Source organism: Fukomys damarensis, unplaced genomic scaffold (assembly GCF_012274545.1).
Source record: "Fukomys damarensis isolate Sample0158 unplaced genomic scaffold, DMR_v1.0_HiC HiC_scaffold_14, whole genome shotgun sequence".
In the NCBI taxonomy this organism is placed as follows: domain Eukaryota; kingdom Metazoa; phylum Chordata; class Mammalia; order Rodentia; family Bathyergidae; genus Fukomys; species Fukomys damarensis.
Genome location: NW_022900926.1, coordinates 33,525,070 through 33,548,809, shown reverse-complemented (window position 1 = coordinate 33,548,809; position 23,740 = coordinate 33,525,070). Strand labels below are relative to the sequence as shown.

Below are 23,740 nucleotides of genomic sequence, written 5' to 3'. Positions count from 1 at the left end.
AGCAGAACCACTGAGCTAAATCCCCAGCCCTGTAATGTTTCTTCTAGAACTCTTTAAGGGTTAAAGCTGTACCTGAGACCATCTGGAAGGACAAGTGGCTGATATTCGGGTCGTAACTCAAGACTTTGTTCATAAATTAAAACTAAAATTTCAATCATAAGGGACTGGGGATTTAGCTCAGTGGCACTGCGCCTGCCTTGCTGGTACAAGGTCCTGAGTTCAATCCCTGGTATACCGGAGTAGGGGAAAAAAAAATTCTAGAAAACTCCAGTCATAACCCAAGTTGTTTATATGTCAGGACAGTTGTAACTCAAGGGTCCACTGTATGTATTTAACTACATAGGCACTTTTGAGAACCCCTGACAGAATATTAAGCCTCTCTTTGGGTATTAACAAGCTAACACACTGTGTGGTTTTGCCATGCCAACCAATATACATAAAAAAACATAATCACTGTCTTCAATTGTTAGCAGTAGCGGTTTTCAGGTTGTTCCGTGAGAACAAAGCCCTACAGATCTCTTAAGTAAAGATTTGAGTACTCTTTGTCCAAAATGCTTAAAATCAAAAATGTGTTTCAGTAAAGGTGTAGGGAAAGTGGGAAGGGTAGGGGAAAGGTAATAAGGGAAAAGAAAAAAATATGAGAAAATGAAAAAATGGAAATAAAGTGTGTATAAATGGGGAGGGTAGGAGGGGGCGAAGGGAGGGTAGGGACAAGGGGAAAAAATGAGAACCAAGACCCATCATGTAAAGGTACAAGATCCCAATAATGAATGTAACTGTACTGTATACCTAAAATGTACCAATGAACTCAGTAAGAGGAAAAAAAAGAAAAAAATGTGTGTCAGGATTTAGAATATTTGCATAGATTTTACCAATTGAGCATCCTGAACCCAAAAATCTGAATGCTCCTAAATCTAAAATTTTGTGAGGGTCATGGCTATGCTCAAAATGTACAAAATGTTTTAGTTTTGTTTTATTTGTTGTTTTTGAGACAGGTTCTCACTATATAGTTTAGGCTGGCCTTGAACTCACTATGTGGTCCAGGCTGGCTAGAACTCATGGTGATCTTCCTGCCTCAGCCTCTCAAGTGCTGAGGTTATTGCTGTGTACCACCATGCCTAGCTCTGAATTTTTTTTTCCCATTAAGTTTACTGGTACATTTAAAGGAAACATTTATCAATTACATTTATCATTGGGATCTTGTACCTTTACACGGTATGTCTTGGTTCTTATTTTTCCCCATATCCCTGCCCTTCCTTCATATCCACTCACGCTTCCTGAATTACAAAGACTTTGTTTCCATTTTTTCCTTGTTTCACATTTTTCTTTTCTCTTATTTCCTTTCCCTTCCCCTTTAGCCACTTTCTCATTTCACACTCCCTGTTATACCATTTGAACCTTATTTACACTTTTAGTTTTTCACACCAGAGAAACTATTCAGTATTTACTCAAGTGTGTCCTATTTATTTCACTTAAGAGTATAGCCTCAATGTGCATCCATTTAAAATGTCTCTAGTTTCTCATTCTTTATGGCTGAGTAGTATTCCATTTTATAGAAAAACCACATTTTCTTTATCCAGCCTCCAGTTGATGGGCAGTTGGGCTGTTACCAAGTTTTAGCTATTACAAACTGTGCTGCTGTAAATATGAGTACACATATATCACTGTGGTATGATTCATTTAATACTTTTGGAAAGATACCCGGCAGAGGGATACTAACTTTGAATTTTGAACATTTCATATTTTTGACTTCCAGATTAGGGATGTTTAACCTATAGTAACCAAGGTACCTAATTTTGTTGCTTTTATGATGCTTATTCCCTAATCCCTGTGATTTAGTAACAATGAACCCATTTTTTTAAAAATCATAAAAAATAACAGGGTACAGGAAGCTGAGGTAGGAGGATAACAAGCTCAAGACCAGCCTGACCAACTTTGGAGACACCTTATCTTTAAGAAAGGACTGGGGATGTAGCTTAGCACCCCCTGGATTCTATCCACCCTCAGTAACGGGAGGGATAAAAGAGAATAAAAGGACATAAAGGAGAGACAGGTTACACTGCTGCTGTGCTTCTGATTCTAGTAGGTAGGTGACAACATCAGAATATCACAGAAATCACTGTGAAGTCATCTCCCCACTACTACTGATATACATAAGAATTTTACTATGAAAATGTCTTTTCATTGTATAAGTATCAAATACCAAAGATTTTTAAGTATCACCCAAAGCTATACCTTATAATCATTAATGTTTTAACAGAAAACATGTAACAGAATATACCTAACTTTATGGAAAAAGTAAGCTTTTATAATTCAATGTGCTAAGTCACATATCTTTGCTTGGATGTAATTTTTATTTTTATTTATCTATTTATTTGGTACCGGGGATTGAACTCAGGACCTTGCGCTTGCGAGGCAGGCAGCAAAACCACTGAGCTAAATTCCCGGCTCCTTATTTTTATTTTTTAAAACAGGGCCTTATTGTGTAGTTTAGACTGGCCTGGAACTCACTATGTAGCTCAGGCTGGCCTTGAACTTACAATGATCCTCCTCTTCAGCCTCCTGAGGGCTGGGATTACAGGGCTGTACCACCACACCTGGCTAGATATATTAATAAAGCTAAGAAAGTAACAGGAAATAAAAAATCTAATCAGATGTTATAGATAAGCAAGAAATATGCAGAAAAATCACTGCCTTTTTACCATTAGATATCCTAAAAAGGCGAAATTTCTATGATCTTATCCTAATTTAATATATAATTTATTAATTTTTTAAAAAAATCTCAGACAAAAAAATTGATATAGCTTCAGCCAAAGTAAGTTTTTCATTACGTGTTCTGCTCATGTCACATAACTCTGGTTCTATTCCCAAGGATCTTTAGTACATACATTTACTTTAGTTTCTGTTCCGAAAAGCATCATTAGCACCTAATATCCTGTTGTGACATCACTTACCATCGAACATTGGGATTCTGAGAAATTATATCTCTTTCCAAAGCATCTACTAAGTCCTTGTCATATCCAGTGCTATCAAATTTATTTGTCTCAGGTTCTATAACTGCAGCAGGTGATTTGTTCTACAATGGGAGGAAAAACCAAGAGTTTTTGATTGATTGAAAGATTGTATTTTGTTTCTGTGATGCCCTGGCAATGGAGTTCAGTGTGAAGGCTCTGGGTCCATTCTTCAGTACTACTGAAAAAAAAAATGTTGAGGAAGATAATGTCTCAGAAGTATTGATGAAGTTGTCATTCACAAGTAGTTAATAAGTATCTGTTTTGTGACAGCAGCCACCAGGGATAGAAAGAAGACATTTGTCAGGAACATATAATGTAAGCCAAGAAGGATACAAAAGAAGGCACTTTCTAGTTCTCTTCCTTTTCTCCCACAAAACACAAGGCTGATAGAGCACAAAAAATTTTTAGCTAAGCAGAAAAGCAAAACAGAGCTATAACAGTTCAGCCAAAGGAAGCTGTGGAATCTAACGTTTTTCAGAGAGTTTAATTCCTTTTTTATGAATATATTTATTCAATTTGTTCTAAAATATCAATAAGAAGCAGCATCCCAGTATGCAACAGGCAGGCAACAAAAACTCAAGTTTTCAAGTATCTGAAGAAAACTCATAATCCTAGACCCAGTAAAAACATCCTTCAGAAATAAAGAGGAAATTAAAACATTCACAGATTAAAAAGAAAACTCAAGCGTTTACACACACACACACACACACACACACACACAATACCAAGAGATACTACTAAAAATGCTACACAGATATACTCAAAAATACTACCAAGGGCCAGGGATTTAGCTCAGTGGCACCCCAACTGCCGCAAAAGCACAAGGTCCTGAATTCAATCCCTGTAAAAAAAAAAAAAGAACCACCAAAGATCTATAGAGCTGAAGTTATGGCTTGTATTTAGCTGTCCCCGCAAAGCCTCTTGTAGTCACAGGTGGGGCTTTTTCAAAGGCGGTTGGATCTAGAGTGATGCTAGAATTGATTCATGGTGCAATTCGAGGCTCAAAGACACTAGGATTAAGGGTATGTGTGCTACCTGTCTTAAGTAGTCTGGATAAGATAAAAGGGGCAGAAAGATGCAGTGAAGATCCCTTGCTGCTTTTGCCATCTTTGCCCACCATGAACTGTTTCTCCTCTGCCATGCCACTCTGCCCTGGAGCCAGCCGATTATGGACTGAAACTTATACAAACTGAGCTAAATAAACCTTTCCTCCTTTAACTTTAGGCATCAGGTATTTTGTCTCGGCAATGAGAAAAGTAACTAAGACAGCTGGATATGGTGGGTATGTCTGTAATCCCAGGACTCCAAGGGTGGAAACAGGAGGATTTGATAAATCAAAATAGAATGCTAAATAATGTTCAAGTAATCCATAAGTCTGGAAAAAGAACACAGAAAAAGAAGAAAACAGAATATTCAAACAAAAACTAAAATGGCACACTTAAGCTGTATCATAATATTTACTTTAATAAAAATTTGTCTAAACACATCAATAAAAGATAAAGATAGTAAGCTGCATTTTAAAATATGACTTAACCACATGCTATAATCAAGAAACTTATTCTAAGGGCCAGGAACGTAGCTCAGGGGCACCACACCTGCCCAGCAATTACAAAGTCCTGCGATCGACCCAGGTACCAAAAAAGAAAAAAAAAAAAGAAAGAAAGAAACTTATTCTAATATATAGACAAGTTACAAGCAGAGAAAAGGAAAACATATATGATGGAAACCTTAAAGGAAAGTAGGGATGCCTATTTTTAATATCAAATAAAGTTCAAGGTAAAGAAATTTAACAGGAGAGCCAGGGATTTAGCTCAGTAATTCTGCCAATTAACCACCTTTCTCATCTCCTTTCTTTTTCAAAAACAAAAACAGGACTACTAAGAAACAACAAACAAACAAACAAACAAAAAACTAATAAATAAATAAATAAATAAAACCAGAACTTCGGTGCTGCAAGTGCAGGGTTATCTGGGAAAAGGAACTGGTAGGCACTGACCATCCAGATTTCCAAGACAAGTGATACCAAAAGTGGGAATGGGGTGAAAATAACGTAGGTAGCACAAAATCAAGAGCTAAATTAAGCCGGGTGTGGTGGCACACACATGTAATTCCAGCATTCAGGAGGCTGAGGCAGGAAGAAAGCCATGAATTTGAGACTAGCCTTGGCTACATGGTGAGTTCAAAGCCAGCCTGGAATACAAAGCAAGACCCTGTCTCAAAACAAAAAACAAAAAAAAAGAAAACCTAAATTAACATCTTTATCAACAAAGAATGTGAGATTTTGTTGGTTACTGTGTAAAATTACAAAGTTACAGTGAAAATCAGAAGAAAGAGCTTGAAGAAGGGCTGATTTGATATTTTGGAAAGGAGGGTATAGGAGCAGCACTGGGGTTTTTACATTTTGCTAGACTTCATTTCTGACTTGGCCAGAGGGATGAAAGAGGTTTTCTGGCATAATAAGCCATACAAGTAGATCTCTGCTTTACTGTATCACAGCCCTGGGCAGGGGAGCGGGAGAAGAGGTAGAAAAAAAAGAAGATAGAAATTAAGTTCTTAGATCCCCATATACTCCCTACTACTGCACATTACAAGCCTTCAGATACTAGTTAATGGCATCAAAATGCTGGCTTCTAAATACTATTATCTACTAATAGGACCCAGGGCTTCCTGTAGAAATGAGAAATTCAGGAACATGGCAGGAGAGATACAAGATGAGCTTGGAACATCCTACTGTGCCAGAAAACGTGAAGGTGCTCAGAAAATAATGGTTACTGTAAATGTCAAAAAGACAGGATCTGGCAGCAAGGTCTCCCACATCAACTATCTAGGACAGTTTCAAGCAACAAAATGATAATGGCAACAGATTATAACACAGTACAAAATAATCCATGAGCCCATACTGATTAACTAAAGAAAGGGAAAAAGACAAAGCTTTTCCTTATAGCAGAATGTCAGTTAATTAACATGGAAGCAATAATGGCATTTTGCAATTGGCATGGGAATAACTGATTCAGACCAGAATAGACGAGGCTAAAACAAGATGACATACTGATGAGAAACAGAATATTTACATAATCTTAAAGTATCTCCCTATAAATTATTACAAAAGATAAAACAGTAAGTTTATAGTGAAAAGACCTGACAGATATCACCTTAAACAAGTGATCTAATTTATCACTAATGATAAGATAGACACCCTGTGCTTTCTTCTTTTTTGTTTTTTGTTTTTTGTTTTTGAGACAGCGTCTCACTATGTAGTTGAGACTGACCTGGACTATGTAGCCCAGGTTAGTCTTGAACTCACAGCAGCCCTCCTGCCTCAGACTCCCGAGTGCTGGGATTACAGCACCACCACACCCAGCTCTGTGCTTTCTTCTGATACACTGAGAACAGAATACCATGCCAATGGTCTTCCATTCCAAAAATTTATAACCTTAGTCTAATCATTAGACAAACCCTAACAGAGGAATATTCTACAAAATAACTGGCCTATACTCTTCAAAAATGCCAGACTAAAAATAAGGGTGAGGAAATGTTCACACTAAAAGAAACGAAACTGCTGGGCGTGGTAGGCACATGCCTATAATCCAGTGGTGGTGAACCTATGGCACACATGGCACAGCGGGCTGTTACTGAAAGCTCTGAAAGGTTTACCATCACTGCATCACCCAGCACTGGAGACTGAGGCAGGAGAGTCACAGCAAGTTCAAGGCCAGCCTGGGTTATATAGTGAGTTCAAAATTAGCCTGAACTACACAGCAAACTGTCCCTAAATAAATAAATAATAATAGCAATAGATGAGACTAAAAGTGCCAGGTGCAGAGAAAGATGCTGATAATCCCACCATCTGGGAAACTAAGTCAGGAGAATCACAAGTTCAGGCAACTTACTGACTTAGCAATACCCTAAAATGTGAAATAAAAACTATATATATATATAAAAACGTAGAGCAATAGCTCAGTGCAAAGGCCTTGGGTTCAATCCCCAGTGCCACATAGATAGAAAAAATTAAAAGAGATTAAAGAACCATGACAATTTAATGCAACATGCAATTCTATATTGGATCCAAACTCAAGGTGGTAAACAGAGCTGAAATTCTTACTGTGATAACTGGCAAAGTTTTACGGATACCTGTGGATTAGATGACAGCATTATAGGTAGGTAATAATGTAAAATTCACTGCTTCTGACAACTGTATTGTATTTATGTAAAATAATATCCAAATATATGGAAATATACTCTAAAGTATTGAGTAAAGAGGCATTATCTACAACTCTAACATGGTTCACAGAAAAATATACACAGAGAAGTAATAAAAAGCAAAAGGGCAAAATACTAATAATTGGGAAAAACTCAGTAAAAAATTCCTTTTTTGTGCTTTTGTTCTTTACACTCTTCCTGAGTTTGAAATGGCATCAGACTATAAAGTTACAAATAACTTCCAAAAATATTTGTTGACCGATGAGTGGGAAAAATCCCAGCCCACAAGTAGTATGCCTAAGGTTTTATGAAAGCTCTGGCACACTATTGATTAAAACAGTGAAATAATTTCGTCTGGGGATGGAGCTCAGTGGTACAGTGCTTGCCTAATATGTGCCAGGCCACTGGTTCAATCCCTAGCACTGCCACAAAGAAAAAGTACTAAAATGCTAAAATTGTATAGTGTTTTGGTGGGGTTTTTTTGGGGGGTGCTGTTTAAGCATTTTTAAGGTTAATAAATACTGTTAATTTTTTCATTTATGAAAATCATTAACATTTACCTTTTCTTCCCTTCCTTTATTCTGTTCTTTCTTTTCACGACAACGAACAGCTTTCCCTCTGTCATTAAGATGTTGTGCAGATGGCCGGTGAACTCTGACAGCTGTACTTGGACGGTGACCATGTGGTTTGGGATCACTGTACTGAGACTGACGTTTTCTAGGTCCAGGTGAGGGTCTAATCAAAGACAAGATTATCAAAACATCAAATTCCAGAGTTGGCCAAAATATGGCCACACATAGTGTGTAACTTACATAAACTAAAGAAATCAAGGCAAAAACTAAAAACAAGACAGGACTGAACAAACTTCAGGTCTAAAATGAAACCTAAGGTCTAAAATTTAAATCTGGCAAGGTTGCTGTGGTGATTTTCTGAAAGAAATGCAGTACAATTGTATCAGAGTAATAATGAAGGGAAAGTAATGGTCACCTCTACACAGAAAGAACACTGCTATATATCAAAGATAAATGAAAAACTAGTCTGATTGCTAGAACCTGAAAAAAGAGCAATTATCAGAAAAAAGAAATCTATCAAAAGAATCAGAAGACAGTGCAAATTTTGAATTTATGTTTACCTACTGCAACTTATACTGCAATATATATGCAATTTGGTGCTGCTTAATTTAGATCATATCATAATTGTCTCATGTTTTGTTTTTGTCTTTTTCTGTGGTGCTAGGGATTTGCAGCGGGGGACAGGATCCTGCCATGTTTCCCAGGAGGGCCTCAACTGTGAGATCCTTCTGCCTCAGACTCTCAAGTGGATGGGATTATGTAGGTATGAGCCACTGCACCTAGCTCCATGTTTTAATTAATAAACCTTTAATTATTTTTCCATTAAAAACCTGATATAAGGACTATTTGAGGACAGTTACAAGAGCTCATGCATGGTGCTCTGTATTTACATACACTATCTCTTAATTTCTCTTGCAGGGTTCAGGCCTCTTAAATATTTATTAGGCTCCTGTTAGCACCTAGACTTGTTTGGGGTCATTAAGAAGCAAAACAGAGAGTATCCTCAAATACTTCAGACTGCATTTAAAAGAAGGTACATGGGCCAGGGATTTAGCTCAGTGCTGCTGCCACCTGTCTCATAAGTACAAGGTCCCAAGTTCGATTTGCAGTACCAAATAATAACAATAACAAAAATAATAATGATAATAATAATAAATGAATGAATGAAGGTACGTAAAATAAGTCAAGTCAACCAGAAGATGTGAAACAGATTTAGCGCTACAGCAATAAGAATGGCCTTCATGAAGATAGAAAATAAGCCTGGAAACAGAAACACTGAACTAGATAAGAGTATACAACTACAGAAAAGAAGTCTGAAGAAAAACACAGGGAAAAAATGAGATTAATCTTTGTAAAGGGTATGAAAACATAAACCTGGCAAGTAATGATAAGCATTGAGATGGTACTGAACAGATAAGACAGTTCAGTAAGTACAACATGTGAGCCAGGTCAAGACTAATCCTTCTAAAATCCTTTCAGTAGAGTCTGCCAACTGCCAGTAAGAATCAGCTGGGAACAGAGGTGGTGCACACCTGTAAGGCCAGCACTCTGGGAGGGTAAGGTGGGTAGATCACAAGTTTGAAATCTGACTGGGCAACTTAGGGAAACCCTGTCTGAAAATAAAAAATAAAAGGCCTAGGGATGTAGCTCAGTGCAAAGGCCCTGAGTTCAATCCAGTACCCACCCCAATCTACTGAAAAGGTTTAGTTTCAGAAAGATTAATCTAATACTGAAGAAGATACTGATAAAATGTACAGCACAGATGTTTGCAGATTACAGATGTTAAAAAGATACAAGGAAAGGCTGGGGATTTAGCTCAGTGGTGCCACTGCCTGCCTCACAAGCACAAGGTCCTGAGTTTGATCCCCGGGTACCAAAAAAAAAAGAAAAAGGAAAATATCCTATTAATGTAAATAAATAAATAACACGAAAGCCTAGCTTAAAACTGCAACAATGGGAAGAATATGGGAGATAGCCTTTCTAAGGTGAAATTTCAGGAACAAAACAAGAGAACATCCAGGGGTGATGGCACAGATCCGTAATCCCAGCACTCAGGAGGCTGAGGCAGGATGACTGCCATAAGTTTGAGGCAAGCCTGTGCTATAATGGATTCAAAGCCAACCTTGGACTACACAGCAAGACCCTGTCTCAGAAGAAAAAAGAAGAAAAAGAGAAAGAGTGAGTGAGAGAGAGAGAGAAAACAAGCTATATTAGACAGTGAACTGAAAAAGAGGCAAGAGGAAGCACACTTGTGTGCTTGGTTCTGCTGGAGTAGCTGAGACAGAGAGGAATAAGAACTTAGGACACAGAAGAAATGGAGAATAATATCTCACAGGGCCTGGATAAATATGAGAACTCTGGGTTTTATCCTGTGAAATGGGAAGAGATTTGGGGGCTGTCCACTGACTTTTAAAAGACACTTTAGAGGGTACATGTCTAGTAGCAATTAAGCTATTTTTAATCTTTTCTCTATAACTTCAGTGAACCTCCTTATACTCACATTTTTCGAGCATTAGAACAGAATAGTGGATCAGGCTAATCTGTTCTTTAAATGGGACAGAAAATTTAGTGATAAGGTTAGAATCACCAACATAGCTGAAGACAGAATGACATGATTTGCATATGAGTACCAATGAAGAGTTACAGAAAAACAAAAAGTTTTGAAAGATAGTTAAGGGAGCAAGTATCATAAATTGCAGGAAAAAAGACACAACAAATAAAGCCAAAGATGGGAACTTAACAGTAATTCAGGGCATTCAAAATCAGGGCCAGAGCTGGGGATGTGGCTCAATGGAAGGGTGCTTACCCAGCATGCACAAGACCCTGGGTTTAGCCCCTGCAGGGCAGAGGGGTCCAGAAAAGAAAAAGATATTAAATGCTGGGCATGGTGGCACACAACTATAATCTCAGCTATTCAGAAAGCTGAAGCAGGAGGATCAAAAGTTCTAGGCCAGCCTGGGCAAACTGATGAGACCCTGTCACAAAATTTTTTAAAAAGGTGATGGATGTAACTCAGTGGTAAAGCACTTACCTAACATGCACTGAGCCCTCTGTTCAATCCCCAGTGTTGTAAGCGAAAGAAAATATTGAAAAGAGGACCAGCAGTAAGAAGGGACACTAATAAATACAAGGTTCAGTAATTTTGCTTCTGCCTACAACTGAGGTAACCACATACTTCACTACAGTCACAATTAACTAACTTTTCACTAACCACATCTATTTATTGGAACTATCTTACCAATTACTGAGAGAGGAGTTACAGGACTGTTAGAGATTAAAAATTTGTGCTCCCTCCCACTCAAATGTTAAAGATACACCCCATATGACTATCTGGAGCCCTGATCTGATAGCATTCTTGTCTTTATAAGAGTAGAGACCCTGTCTCAAAAAAACCAAAAAAACAAAACAAAACAGAAACTAATAAAGTATTCTCTAAATAATGAAAAAAAGAATAAGACAAGACTATAAGAGCAAGAAGCAATTTAAATATGTTCAGGGACCATTTTCATCTCCAGAATTAAGGATTATTTTAATGTTACATCATTGCCTGTTGTCTTTTATTTTCCTTTTTAGTTTTATGTTAGGATTCCCTATTTTTAATGTTCATACAGAGATTTCTTTAACTGAAATACCGAATAGTTTCTTTGGTGTGAAAAACTATAATAGTACACAGGATCCTAATGAGATAATTAATAATGTGAAATAGGAAGTAAAGGGCTAAAGGAGTAGGGAAAGTGGGAAAGGTGGGGGAAAGGTAATAAGGGAGAGGAAAAAAATATGAGAAACTGAAAAAATGGAAATAAAGTATTTGTAAATGGGGAGGGGAGGAGGCGGTGAAGGGAGGGCAGGGACAAGGGGGAAAAATGAGAATCAAGACCTATTATGTAAAGGTACAGAATCCCAATGATGAATGAAATTGTATTGTATACCTAGATTGTACCAATAAACTCAATAAAAAGAAAAAAAAGAAAAAAAAAGAGTAGAGAGGTAGGCTGCTCTTGTTCTCTGTCACGAAAGCAATGCAGGAAGAAGGTAGGATCTGCTGAGGAACAGCCCTCAGAAGCAAGTGAATCCTCTAGCACCTTGTAGTCAAACTCCCAGCCTCCAAAACTGTGAGAAACAAACTTCTGTTGTTTAAGTCTCCTAGTTTATAGTACAGTATTTTGTTATGGCAACACAGGCAGACTAATATAAGGGCTGAGTGATTATTCTCCAGAAAGAAGAGACACATAGAAAAATTCTTTAATAGACTAGTTCTACTTCTGAAATTACAGAAAAAATGTGGACAAAGTTTTACCCATATTCACTTCAACATTATAATAATGAAAAGAGAGAAAACAACCAATAAAGTTTGATATTGCTTATAAATCATCAGTATATAAGAACAAATAACTTATATAAGCTTAGGTTCCCTCATCAGCAATTGGGGATAAAAATTAAAATTGTGTTGAGAATTAAATGATATACGTAAAGCAATTAACACAGTACCTGGCATGTAGTAAATATGTAATGACTGTTGCCTAACAATAAGATTTTTCTTTATAAAGGGTATTACGTTGTGAACTGTAGATGTTACAGGTACTACTGTGAAAATAAACAATACACAGAAGACCAGAAGGAAATAAACCAGAATGACTACGTGGTTTCCCCCAGTTCTATGAATTTTGTTTTTCTTTAATGAACCTACTGTTCTTTTTTTTTTTTTGGAGACAGCGTCTTACTATATACTTCAGGCTGGCCTTGAACGTACTATATAGCCTAGGGTGGCCTTGAACTCACACTACTGTACTTAATTATGAAACACAACAAAATATGATTTATATAAAGGTGTTTATGGACAAGAAGAAAATTTAGTAAATATTCAAAAGATATCAGGATTCACAGATTATTACAACCAATACTCATTAACTGACCTTAAATTGAACATTTTAGAATTGGAAACTTTTTGTTAGCATTGGAATTTTAAAACAGGATCCATGGACCAACTATGTGCAGAGTCTATTTCTGGTACTACTACATGACTCTCCTGAGAGTATGCCCCTTAAATTTACAATTTTAATTACTGCCCCCAGAGACTGTTTTGTGCTTTTTTTGGTACTGGGGATTGAACTCAGGACCTTGCACTTGCAAGGCAGATGTGGCACCACTGAACTAAATCCCCAGCCCTATCCAGACAGTGTTTTGCATACTAGTTTTAGAAAGACTGCTATGGCAGAGACTGCCAAACTTGAATCATTATTTGAAAATGCAATAAATCTGGGCTAAATGCAAGTTCCACTAGTTATTAACTGCATAATAATGTTTCTGAAATACAGGGAAAATATGACTTATTTGGAAGATTTACTATTAGAAATAAATGAAATTACATATGTAGCCCAGGGGCCGGGGATTTAGCTCAGTGGTTCCACTGCCTGCCTCACAAACGCAAGGTCCCGAGTTTGATCCCTGGTACCAAAAACCAAAACAAAACAATATATATGTAGCCCAAAATAAGGCTCAGAATATGGTGGTACTCAATATTCAACTATTACAAAATACAACCAAAAACTGAGTTACAATGGCAGAATGTTCAAAATGAAAAACATCTGAGTCTCATCCTAACACACAGAACCAGGTAAGGAACAAAGAACCTGGAAGTCAAGTGTTTCTTCCAGAGAGCTACAACACAGACAAATATTTAAATCCATAAAATAAATATGAAATCTATTAAATGGGAGAAATAGATATCTACTTCTGATATCTAACTGTGCACTTGTAGTTTAAAGCATATATAGTAAAGCTAAGCATGACTGGCTATTTAGAACACTTCTGTAAATATGAATTTAATTAACTGTACATTTTCTAGCACTTGGTAGTTGGAATCTAGGAGAGAAATGCCACAGACAACCCTAAAACTGAGAACACTTCATCATTATTTTTCTGTGAATTTTTAAAGAAATATTTTTCAACTTAAGTAATACCCCTAAACAGCAGTATATTGTGACTGCTTGTTTGAGAACCACTCTCAGTCTAACTCCTATACATTACATAAGAAAAATCTGAGGCCTAGAAGGCTGCATTATTTTCCCAAAGCTACAAATAATGGCAAAGATAGGAACAGACTGCAGATATTTCAACTGCCAGCCCCATTCTCCTTCCATGAGACAACACTATGTCCATTACTTTCAAGTCACTCACAAACGTGCATTTTTGGATTAATTCCACCTAAATTTTAATTCCTGAAATAGATAAGTCATCTGATATACTATTCAATACTTATAAAAGGACATTTCAGTAAAAATTTCCCTCCCATTCCTGTCGCTCAGCCACTTCTCAGTCAATCTTCCTCCTAGATATGACCAATGCTAGTCAGCATCTTGGGGTAACTGATTCCTTAAAAGGTGCTCTACTTACCTTCGTTCAACAGGTACAGGCAAGGACCAGACTTCTCCTTCAGAAGCTGGAAGCTCATTCTGTGCAGCTTTCAAGGGAGTGCTGTCTAGTTTAAAGCTCTCTAGTGTTTTCATGATATCCTTAACATGTTTAGCTTCCACATTTATTTCCTGCCAAACCTGGTTTGAAAGAAGAATATGGATCTTTAAATTTCTATAACAAATCACTGCCAAGACTAAAGTAGGGCCATTTATTTGAGATGCTAGAAATCTCCATTTTGATATCATATATCCTATAAAACACACCCAGATCTTGTCAAAATTACATTTAACAATGGTTAAGTTGGTAAATTTTATTATGTATATATTTTACTATCAAGTGTCTTTACACAAATCTTAGCTTTGCAAATAATAAAGTCTCTGTCCTTAATACATATATGTTAAAAACTAAAAAAAATCAGACCCCTCAAATATAAAGGCCCTATTCAAAAATGGGCATCTGAAATGAACAGACATTTCTCAGACCAAGAAGTAAAAGCAGCAAATAATCATATGAAAAAATGTTCAACATCACTGGTCATTCGAGAGATGCAGATGAAAACAACACTGAGATTCCATCTCACCCCGGAAATAATGGCTGCTATCAAGAAATCAACCAATAACAAATGCTAGCAGGGTTGTGGAGAGATACGAACCCTTCTCCATTGTTGGTGGGAGTGCAGACTGGTGCAACCACTGTGGAAATCAATATGGAGATACCCCAAACAACTAGGATTAGAGGTCCCATTTGACCCAGGAATCCCTCTGCTGGGTATCTTCCCAAAAAATGTTCCATCACTGGTCATTCGAGAGATGCAGATGAAAACAACACTGAGATTCCATCTCACCCCGGAAATAATGGCTGCTATCAAGAAATCAACCAATAACAAATGCTAGCAGGGTTGTGGAGAGATACGAACCCTTCTCCATTGTTGGTGGGAGTGCAGACTGGTGCAACCACTGTGGAAATCAATATGGAGATACCCCAAACAACTAGGATTAGAGGTCCCATTTGACCCAGGAATCCCTCTGCTGGGTATCTTCCCAAAAGAATTAAAACAATCAGTCATACCACAGTGATATATGCTCACCATGTTTATAGCGGCACAGTTTGTAATAGCTAAAATTTGGAAACAGCCCAATTGCCTATCAACTGGAGACTGGATAAAGCAGATGTGCTTTTTTTTTTTTTTTTAATAAAATGGAGAACTTCTCAGCCATAAAGAATGAGAAACTAGAGATATTTATAGCTAAGTGGATACACATTGAAGCCATACTCAAGTGAAATTAATAGGTCAAACATGTAAATACCAAATAGTTTCTAGTGTGAAAACCTAAAAGTGTAAATAAGGATCAAAATGTATAACTGATCTTGTATAATAGGAAGAAAAGTCTAAAAGAATAGAGGAAGTGGGAGGGGTAGGGGAAAGGGAAAAAGGGAAAAGAAAAAAATATGTGAAAAGGAAAATCATGAAAACAATGTCTTTGTAAACAAGGAAGAGTGGAGGGGGTGAATGGAAGGCTGAGGAATGGGGAAAAATAAGAACCAAGATAAGTCATGTAAATGTACAAGATCCCAATGATGAATGTAATTGTATTGTGTACCTAAAATGTACCAATAAAGTTAATAAAGATTAAAAAAAAATAAAGTCTCTGTCCTAACAACAAAACATCTAAAAAGTCTTTCAGTGACAAATCTTTCTAGTAATGTAAAGGGTATGAAAGGGGAGATTCAGAAGAGGTTAAGTTCAAAGAGACTAGCTATTTCTCCCAAAGAACTAAAGAAATATATGGTATAAAATTCAAAAAAGCTGTTACAAAATAATATTCCACATAGAAGACCAGCTCAAAAAGACCACTAATCTCTGTTAACATTTCTTTCATCTTGTGATGGCTGAGCCTTACAATAAATGCTACGCTTAACTGGATTTGAAAGTTTTACAGTTTCTATCTGTAAATTTCTGTTGGTCTTCAGTGGCTAAAGTTCCTCACATGGGATTTAAATATAACCTGCTTTGTAAAGTTTGAAAGGGAATATGATGCCAATGAGATTCAGTTATCATTTACAGTTTTGACAATGGCTTAATAAGGTCAACTCTAATTTTAGGTAAAAATAAACCATCACTTGTTTAAAATATGTTAGCTTACAACAATTAGAATTAAGTAGAGCTTACAGTACTACTGAAAGTAAAAGAGTACTAATAATAATAAAGTTTCAAGTAATATATACAAATCTATGTAATAAAGCAGATACTCCCAAAGTATAACTGCATAGAAAGCTGACAATTGAGCATAACCTTCTCTTCAGAGAACTCAGTCATTAAAACATACAACAGCCGATATTCTCACCTGCTGCCATTTCTGCTGAAGGTATGTATCTTTAACTGAGTACAGATACTTGTTCATTTGGTCAAGAACTCCCTGATAATAGACCATTGCAGAGTCATAGTTTCCCAGCAATGCATATTCACGAGCCAGTTTTACATTCTCACTAATCATAAGAAGACTCATGCTCAGCTGTATGCTGAAAAAAGAAAAAGAAACATTTCATATTTCATGTCTTTTAAAAATAAATAGCACAAGGAGTTTTTTTTAAAGCATACTTTCCACCCTCCTCCCCAAGAATCTCTCAATCACACACAAGGCAAGTTCCATCTCTATACATTTGATCCTGCTATTTAACTCCTTGGAGAAGCATCACATTTCCTACATCTTAATTTTACTTATGTGTCAAAGCATCCCTCAGAAGGCGGGCCTCTCCCCTGTCTACTCCTTGGATTTCTCAGTTCAAAATAAGTGTTCCCTCTTCTAAAGTCCTCTGGCACTTTACTAGTTCATCTCCTGGCATAGTACATGGTCCATAGTACTGTTTCTCTATAGACTACTTACTCAAAGACTTAAGTTCTTTCAGAGCAGGATTTGTATCTGACAGGTGACTTATCCTCAGTGTATGACGCATGAATCTTATTAAACATCTGCACAACCCATGCTAAATGTTAGTTTTGAATTAAAAGAAACCACATGTGGTTTTTCTGTTGTGGTTTTATTTTTGTTGTTGTTTTCTGAGACAGGGTCTCGTCATGTAGTTTAGATTGGCCTTGAACTTACTATGTAGCTCATAGTACATAGCTCATAATATGTAGCTCATGGCAATCGTACTGCCTCAGCCTCCCAAGTGTCGGGATTATGGTCATGTGCCACCACACAGAGCCATATGTGTTTTGAAATTGCAAAAATCTTGGTTAGAACTGTAATTCAACAATTTTGGTCAAGTCCCTTCACCCTTTTCTTTTTTAAATCTGTGAAATTGTGATAACAGCTTTTAAGAGTTGCACTTTTAAGAATAAATGACTATAGGGCTGGGGATGTAGCTCAGTAGCACAGCACCTGTCTTACAAGTGTGGGGTCCTAAGTTTGATCCCCAGTACCCCCCAAAAAAGAATAAATGACTACAATACCAGGATACTATCTGGAAAAAAAGTGGGTTGTCAATAAGTGCTAAGTGCATCTCCCCGGAACTTTCTACATGTGAGAATGTAATTGATGCATTTACTAGGATATGGATATGGATATAAATAAAGCATTAGAAATAGGCACTTGATAAAGGTCAGCTTTTATTAATGCTGATAGTATCTGCTATTATTTATAAACTGTAAAGAGTATAGTGAAGTTCCAAGTTGGGACCATCTGCATGCTTTTGAGGGGACAATTATTTGGATTAGGGAGGGCTGTGGCCATGAGAATTAAAAAAAAAAGAAAATATGAAACTGTGGTAAAAGAACTATGAAAGTTACTTTATGAACTCACTGTATAGAAAAGATGTTTAAAATTTCAAGCCATGCTGGGCACAGTGGCACACACCTATAATCCCAACACTCAGGAGGCTGACGCAGGACTGCAGTGAGTTCAAGGCCAACTTGTGCTGGCATAATGTGACCCTGCCTCGAAAATAAATACATACAGGATGGGGATGTAGCTCAGTGGCACCACCTCCCTGGCAAGCGTAAGGTCCTGTTTGATAACCAGTAACAAAATACAAACATACATACATACATACATAAAATTTCAAGCCTGGGGAACTAAAAAGGCAAAGACAACAATGAAAAATTTAAAAAGAGAAATGAAAAATCATACAAAAGCTAAGGAGAAACAAAAGTATGAAGGAAATGAGGTTTCTTACTCCTTTTGTGTATCAGTAGGATATTTAATCAGATGTACCTTGCAGACTAACAGAGACAACTTTTATGTGGGACTCCCTAGCTTAATTTAATCTATCAGAAGTGTTTTCCAAAACTGTGCTTCTTGACACCCTCTCCACACCCCACCACACCCCACCCATGGGTAAGATTTAGTGAGGAAACAAATCAGACAGAGAAGGCAGTGGTACTTATGTTTTGCATATATATATAGTATATATTCTTTATTCTTTGATAAGAACTTCTGTAGGAAAACCATGTCAAGAAAATTTCTTGACTTTAAGTAAATGTTTGGCTGGTAAGCAGGGCAAGGCTGTTGACAGCAGGCCAACCAGGAATACCAATCAGGCTCACTGTGTGTTAGGACTGCAGAGATTTTCTGCCAAATAGACAAGAAAAGATAATCATGTTCAAACAGTCCAGAAAGAGTCCCAAATCAGAGGATGATAGGAAACAAAACTATCAGAAAATGATGGCTGGGGGAAGAGCAAGACATGAGCACTGCTTTACCAGAGTAGAAGAGAGTGGGTACAATGTTCCCCAGGAGGGAGGTGAGGAGGGTTATGTCACAACCTCAGTGGAGCAGTAGGGAAGCAAAATCACACCAACCACCTCAGGCTTCTTTTCTATGCCAGTCTTTTGTCATTATTACTTCTACTTTGCTAAAATTACAACTATTGATCCTTTGTCCAGTTAGGCTTGATTGATACCACTCATGTTTTAGGTATTACATACATCTTTCATGTCAGTATCAGGGTGAATTTCCAAACACAAGATGAGAGAGCAAGCCTTGTGAAAAACAGTCCTAGAAGGGTCACAGGCCGTTAAGGAAAGTTGATGTACCCCAGAACCAAACATTACATTGTGAAAAATCACTGAATGACAAATTGGCAATAGAGTTCCAGTATATGGGGGTGTACATAACCGCCCAGGGGAAAAAGTGTCCCCCCCGTCTATCTGAGTTAAGAGTTTTCTAATTATGTAGCTATGTGCTTTCTGAAATTTTTCTTTTCTGGTACTGGGGATTAAAACCAGGACTTCTGACCGGGGATATAGCTCAGTGGTGCCATGCCTGCCTGGCAAGCACAAGGTCCTAAGTTCAATCCCTGGTACTGCAAAAATAAATAAATAAAAACCAAGACTTCTGCACAAAGCTGTATCCCCAGTCCTTTTTTATATTTTATTTTTATTTTGAGACAGGATCTCACTAAGTTGTCCGGGCTGGACTCGAATTTGTGATCCTCCTGCTTCAGCCTCCCAGAGTGCTGGGATTATAGAATGCACCACAACACCTGGCTTCCTTTCTGACTTTCACTGCCCTGACCAATCACTGCTAACCCCCTGATCAATGGAGAACAGAAAACCAGCAGTATGGGCCTCGTGTAAGATGGAGACAGAAATATACTTCAAGGCAAGATTAGGACTGGCTGAAGAGATAAGTTGAAAATAGCAGGGGCCAAGAGAGCAGCTCCTAAGGTGGTCTCTTATGTCATCTTTGTCCCCCTTAGACTAGATGATGACAACAATGACAACTGAGAAGATGACTCTTAGAAAAGTACAGTTCCCAGGCTGAGGGTCCCTGGAACAAATGCAGCAAATGCACATCAAAATGGTAGGGAGGAGGTGAACATAGCAGTTGAGACTCACCATACCTCCTACCCTAAGAAACAGTGACTAAAACTGAGCAAACCATTAACTAAGGAAGCTAGAAAACTAATGGAGTAAATGTAAAAGGATAAGAAGAATAGAAAGAAAAAAATCGCAGGCAAAATTTAAATTAAAAAGAAACAAACAAACAAAAAAAGCTGGGAATGATTTATAAAACCAAAGCCCAAGTCTTTAAAAAAACTGCAAAATCTTCAGTAAGACTACGTTGTGGGGAGAGGTAAGTAAACAAAAAATGCAAAGTGAAAAAGAGGAAATAACTAAGCCAATACAGTGGAACATGCCTGTAATCTCTGCGCTCTGGAATGCTATGGCAGGAAGATGGCAAATTCAAGCCCAGTCGGGGTAACAGTGAATCAGAGAGAACCTGTCTCAAATGAATGAACGAAAGGGAAAAAGAGAGAAAGTGACCAGGAAGGGCTCAGGATTTAGCTCAGTGGTTCTGCTGCCTGCTTCACAAGCGCAAGATCCTGAGTTTGATTCCTGGTAGCAAAAAAAAAAAAGAAAAGAAAAGAAAGTGACTGGGAATATAGTTCAGGGTAAAAGCCCTGGGTTCAATTACCAGTACTAAACAAACAAACAAAAAAAGGAAATAACTAAACAGATTTGACATCAAAGAAAATGAAAATTTTCTTCTTATATTAAAAAAAGTGAGATTTTAATAAAAGACCTTCCCCTTTTAAAAGCTCCAGAAAAGTTTTAAAAGGTGTGTTTTTAACTTGCTTCTAAATTAGAAATATTTCAAATTACATAAATGTTGACTCAGAAAACAGGAAAAGCTGATCAACTCTCATTCTTTTGACTGCTGGAGACTGAACCCAGGGCTTCAGGTATGCTAAGTGTTCTCTCACTGAGATATTCCCATAACTACACATGCACCTGCCCTCAACTTTTTTATGAGGCTACGATTGGCTCAATTTTGATAGTTAGAATACAAAGTCTGTCTTACCAGCTAACCTAGAACTCATCAACACACGTACGCACATAAGACACACAGATACACCCAAGATAGAGACACAATACACACTACCTATGATCAAGAAGGGTTTATCAAGGAGTGTAAGGATGATTCAGTATCACTAAATCTATCATTGTAATTCCTTACACTAATGGACAAAGTATTTGACCAAAAAATAGGTAAAGAACATAAAGAGCAATTCACAAAAGAGAAAACTCAAATACTAACAAGTACAGACAACAGAACGAGAATCTTTTACAACTGCCAGATCAAAACAAATTAGCAAATTCAGTAATACTGAGCACTGGCAAGAATTTGACAAAAGGATTTGTGGGCACAAACTGGCCTAGCCATTTTAGGCAGCAATATGGAAATACTTAGCGATATTATGTGCGGATAAGCCTTATAATCAGCAATGTCATTGTTTTAAAAATATAAAGAAAGCTTCACAGAAGTCCACAAAGGACCTATTTGAGGATGTTACTTAGAACTATTTGAGAAATCGAAGAGTATGAGCCAATCTATCTATTCCTTACTAGGGAAATGCAGTGGATACATACCAGGGAATACCACCTAGCAGACAGAGGCAATGCACAAAGTTTACAATAGCAATATGGGTAGATCATCAAAACACAGGGTTAGGTTAAGAAAAAAAACTTAGACACAGAATAATATCTAAATCTCAATACCATTTTATTAAATTTTTAAAAAACATATGCTATATAAACATTCATTTTTAAAAGATACACATATATCCAAGAACATATATACTGAACGTGTTAGAGTCTATGGAAGGTGAGGCAAGAATTGTGAGTGCAGAAATTGGATGAAGAGGAGAAACAAAAAGCAAATATATACAACAAAAGAAAAACCTGTATCCATGGATAATCACGTGGGCCTCTATGAGGATTCTCTGAAACGGCTCTATAAAACCTCTGCCTCTTGGAATCTACAACCTTGTACAGTTTCCACCCCTGCCAATGTGTGCTTGTAACAAACACTGTATACAAAAGCAATAGATTTCATCTCTGATATTAGAGTGACTTCTATCTAGCTCACTGTCTCCTGGTTGGCCCACTCAAAGGGAAACCAGCTCCCTGCTGTCCTGTGCAGAGGCTCACATAGAAAAGAACTGAGGGACACTCACACCAACAATTAGTGAAGAACTGAGGCCCTCACTGAAACCTGCCAACAAACATGCGAATGAGCTTGAATCCTCCTGCCAGCTGACATCTTGATTACAGCTTGGTGAAAGGGCCTGAATCAAAGGCACCCACTAAGCCATGCCCAGATTCTTGATCCAAAGAAACTGTGCAATAATACATAATATCTGTTGTTCAAAGCCACTAAGTTATGCAGTAAGTTGTTATGAAGCAATATAGTTATGAACTGAGGTCTATGAGTAGCTCAAGTTTGAATGTCTGGGGTCCAAAAGTAAAGGAAAAGAAACCTGTGGCATAAATAGTGACTCCCTGGAGTCATGACTACTAATAATGTTCTATCTTAATAAAAACCCTAAAAATAAAAAATAAAAGAAACACTCCATGGATTAGGGACGATGTCTCTCTTTGGTTAAGTGATATATCCTCAGCACCCAGAACAATATTTGGCATATAGCAGATTTCTATAAATGTTTGAATGAATAAATACTGCCAGGGTTTTGTCCTAAAAGCATCCAGTTTCTTACCTGGTCCACTTCCTGACCCTCTACACTTTTGCATTCCTTCATTCTCAATTCATTCTTACCATGTTGGGATGACAGCCTGATTCTTGTGGGATTTCTTCCCTGCATCCAGCCCTGCCCTATTATGACACCTAATTTGGGGCCAGCTCCTGGAAGTATACAGAGAGCAGGATGCGCTTAGATACCAGGCCTCTTACTTGCCTTCCATCTGTCTCTCTTTTCCTTAATAATGTCCTTCTGGATCTTTATTCCTTTCTCCTACTTTAAAAAAAAAATCTGAATTAGATTTTTAATTTTAAGGAGCATGATTTAATGATTCAAAACTCATATAAGATACTACAAACCTTTTTCAAAGATTGTGTTTTGAACTTTCCTCTAGTCAGATAAAATACCTTAAGAGCCAAAGAACTAATATTTACTAATAGAAACGTAAAGTCAATTCAAAGCCACATTAACATATGGCCTGCAAAGACACTGGCTATCAAAAAGTCTTTATTAACAAATAACATCAAAGCACTCTTGGTTCACTTGATGTTAAGACAGAAATAATTGTTTCCCATTCTTTTAATAATCTAAGCCTAAAGCACCTTCTCCTTGAATGTCAATACTGTGAATTTATGAAATTCTCTTTATCATTAAACTTATCACTGATAAAAAGTGCACGGTAGGACAGAAATCAGGTCTACTTAGAATAAAATATGGCAGTATCTCAAGAAATAAATCTATTTGAAAAATGCTGACAAGCAAAATTGTAATCTCTATGAACAATGAAGACTACCTATTGGCTCAACATAACTAGAACACTTACAAAAATAAGATCTCCACATTCACAATCCTGGTGATGTCATTACAGAAAGAAAACTACAGGCAATGCTACTTTATTTCACTGCAAAGTCTTTCTTCATTATTCTAACAGAAGTACCTTTTTTATTTACAAGGCTTAGTTCTTTATAATTTAGCTAATGACTAACTTATTTCTTTTAACTGGGGAAGATACAACATGAAATTGTACTTTTTTTTTTTTTTTTTTTTTTTTTTTTT

At 37.1% G+C, this 23,740-nt stretch overlaps 1 protein-coding gene across 2 annotated transcripts in view; it reads right to left on the bottom strand.

Moving 5' to 3' along the window:
* Positions 1 to 23,740, bottom strand: part of Katna1 (katanin catalytic subunit A1) — a 39,685-nt gene that overhangs the window by 12,801 nt on the left and 3,144 nt on the right. For both annotated transcript variants that reach the window (XM_010607730.3, XM_010607729.2), the window contains exons 2-5: positions 16,546 to 16,720; positions 14,180 to 14,337; positions 7,775 to 7,949; positions 2,955 to 3,076 (exon numbers count right to left, since the gene is read on the bottom strand). In XM_010607730.3, coding sequence (XP_010606032.1) covers positions 2,955 to 3,076; positions 7,775 to 7,949; positions 14,180 to 14,337; positions 16,546 to 16,707 — 617 coding nt within the window. In that variant the 5' untranslated portion in view covers positions 16,708 to 16,720. The remainder of the gene's footprint in view (positions 1 to 2,954; positions 3,077 to 7,774; positions 7,950 to 14,179; positions 14,338 to 16,545; positions 16,721 to 23,740) is intronic.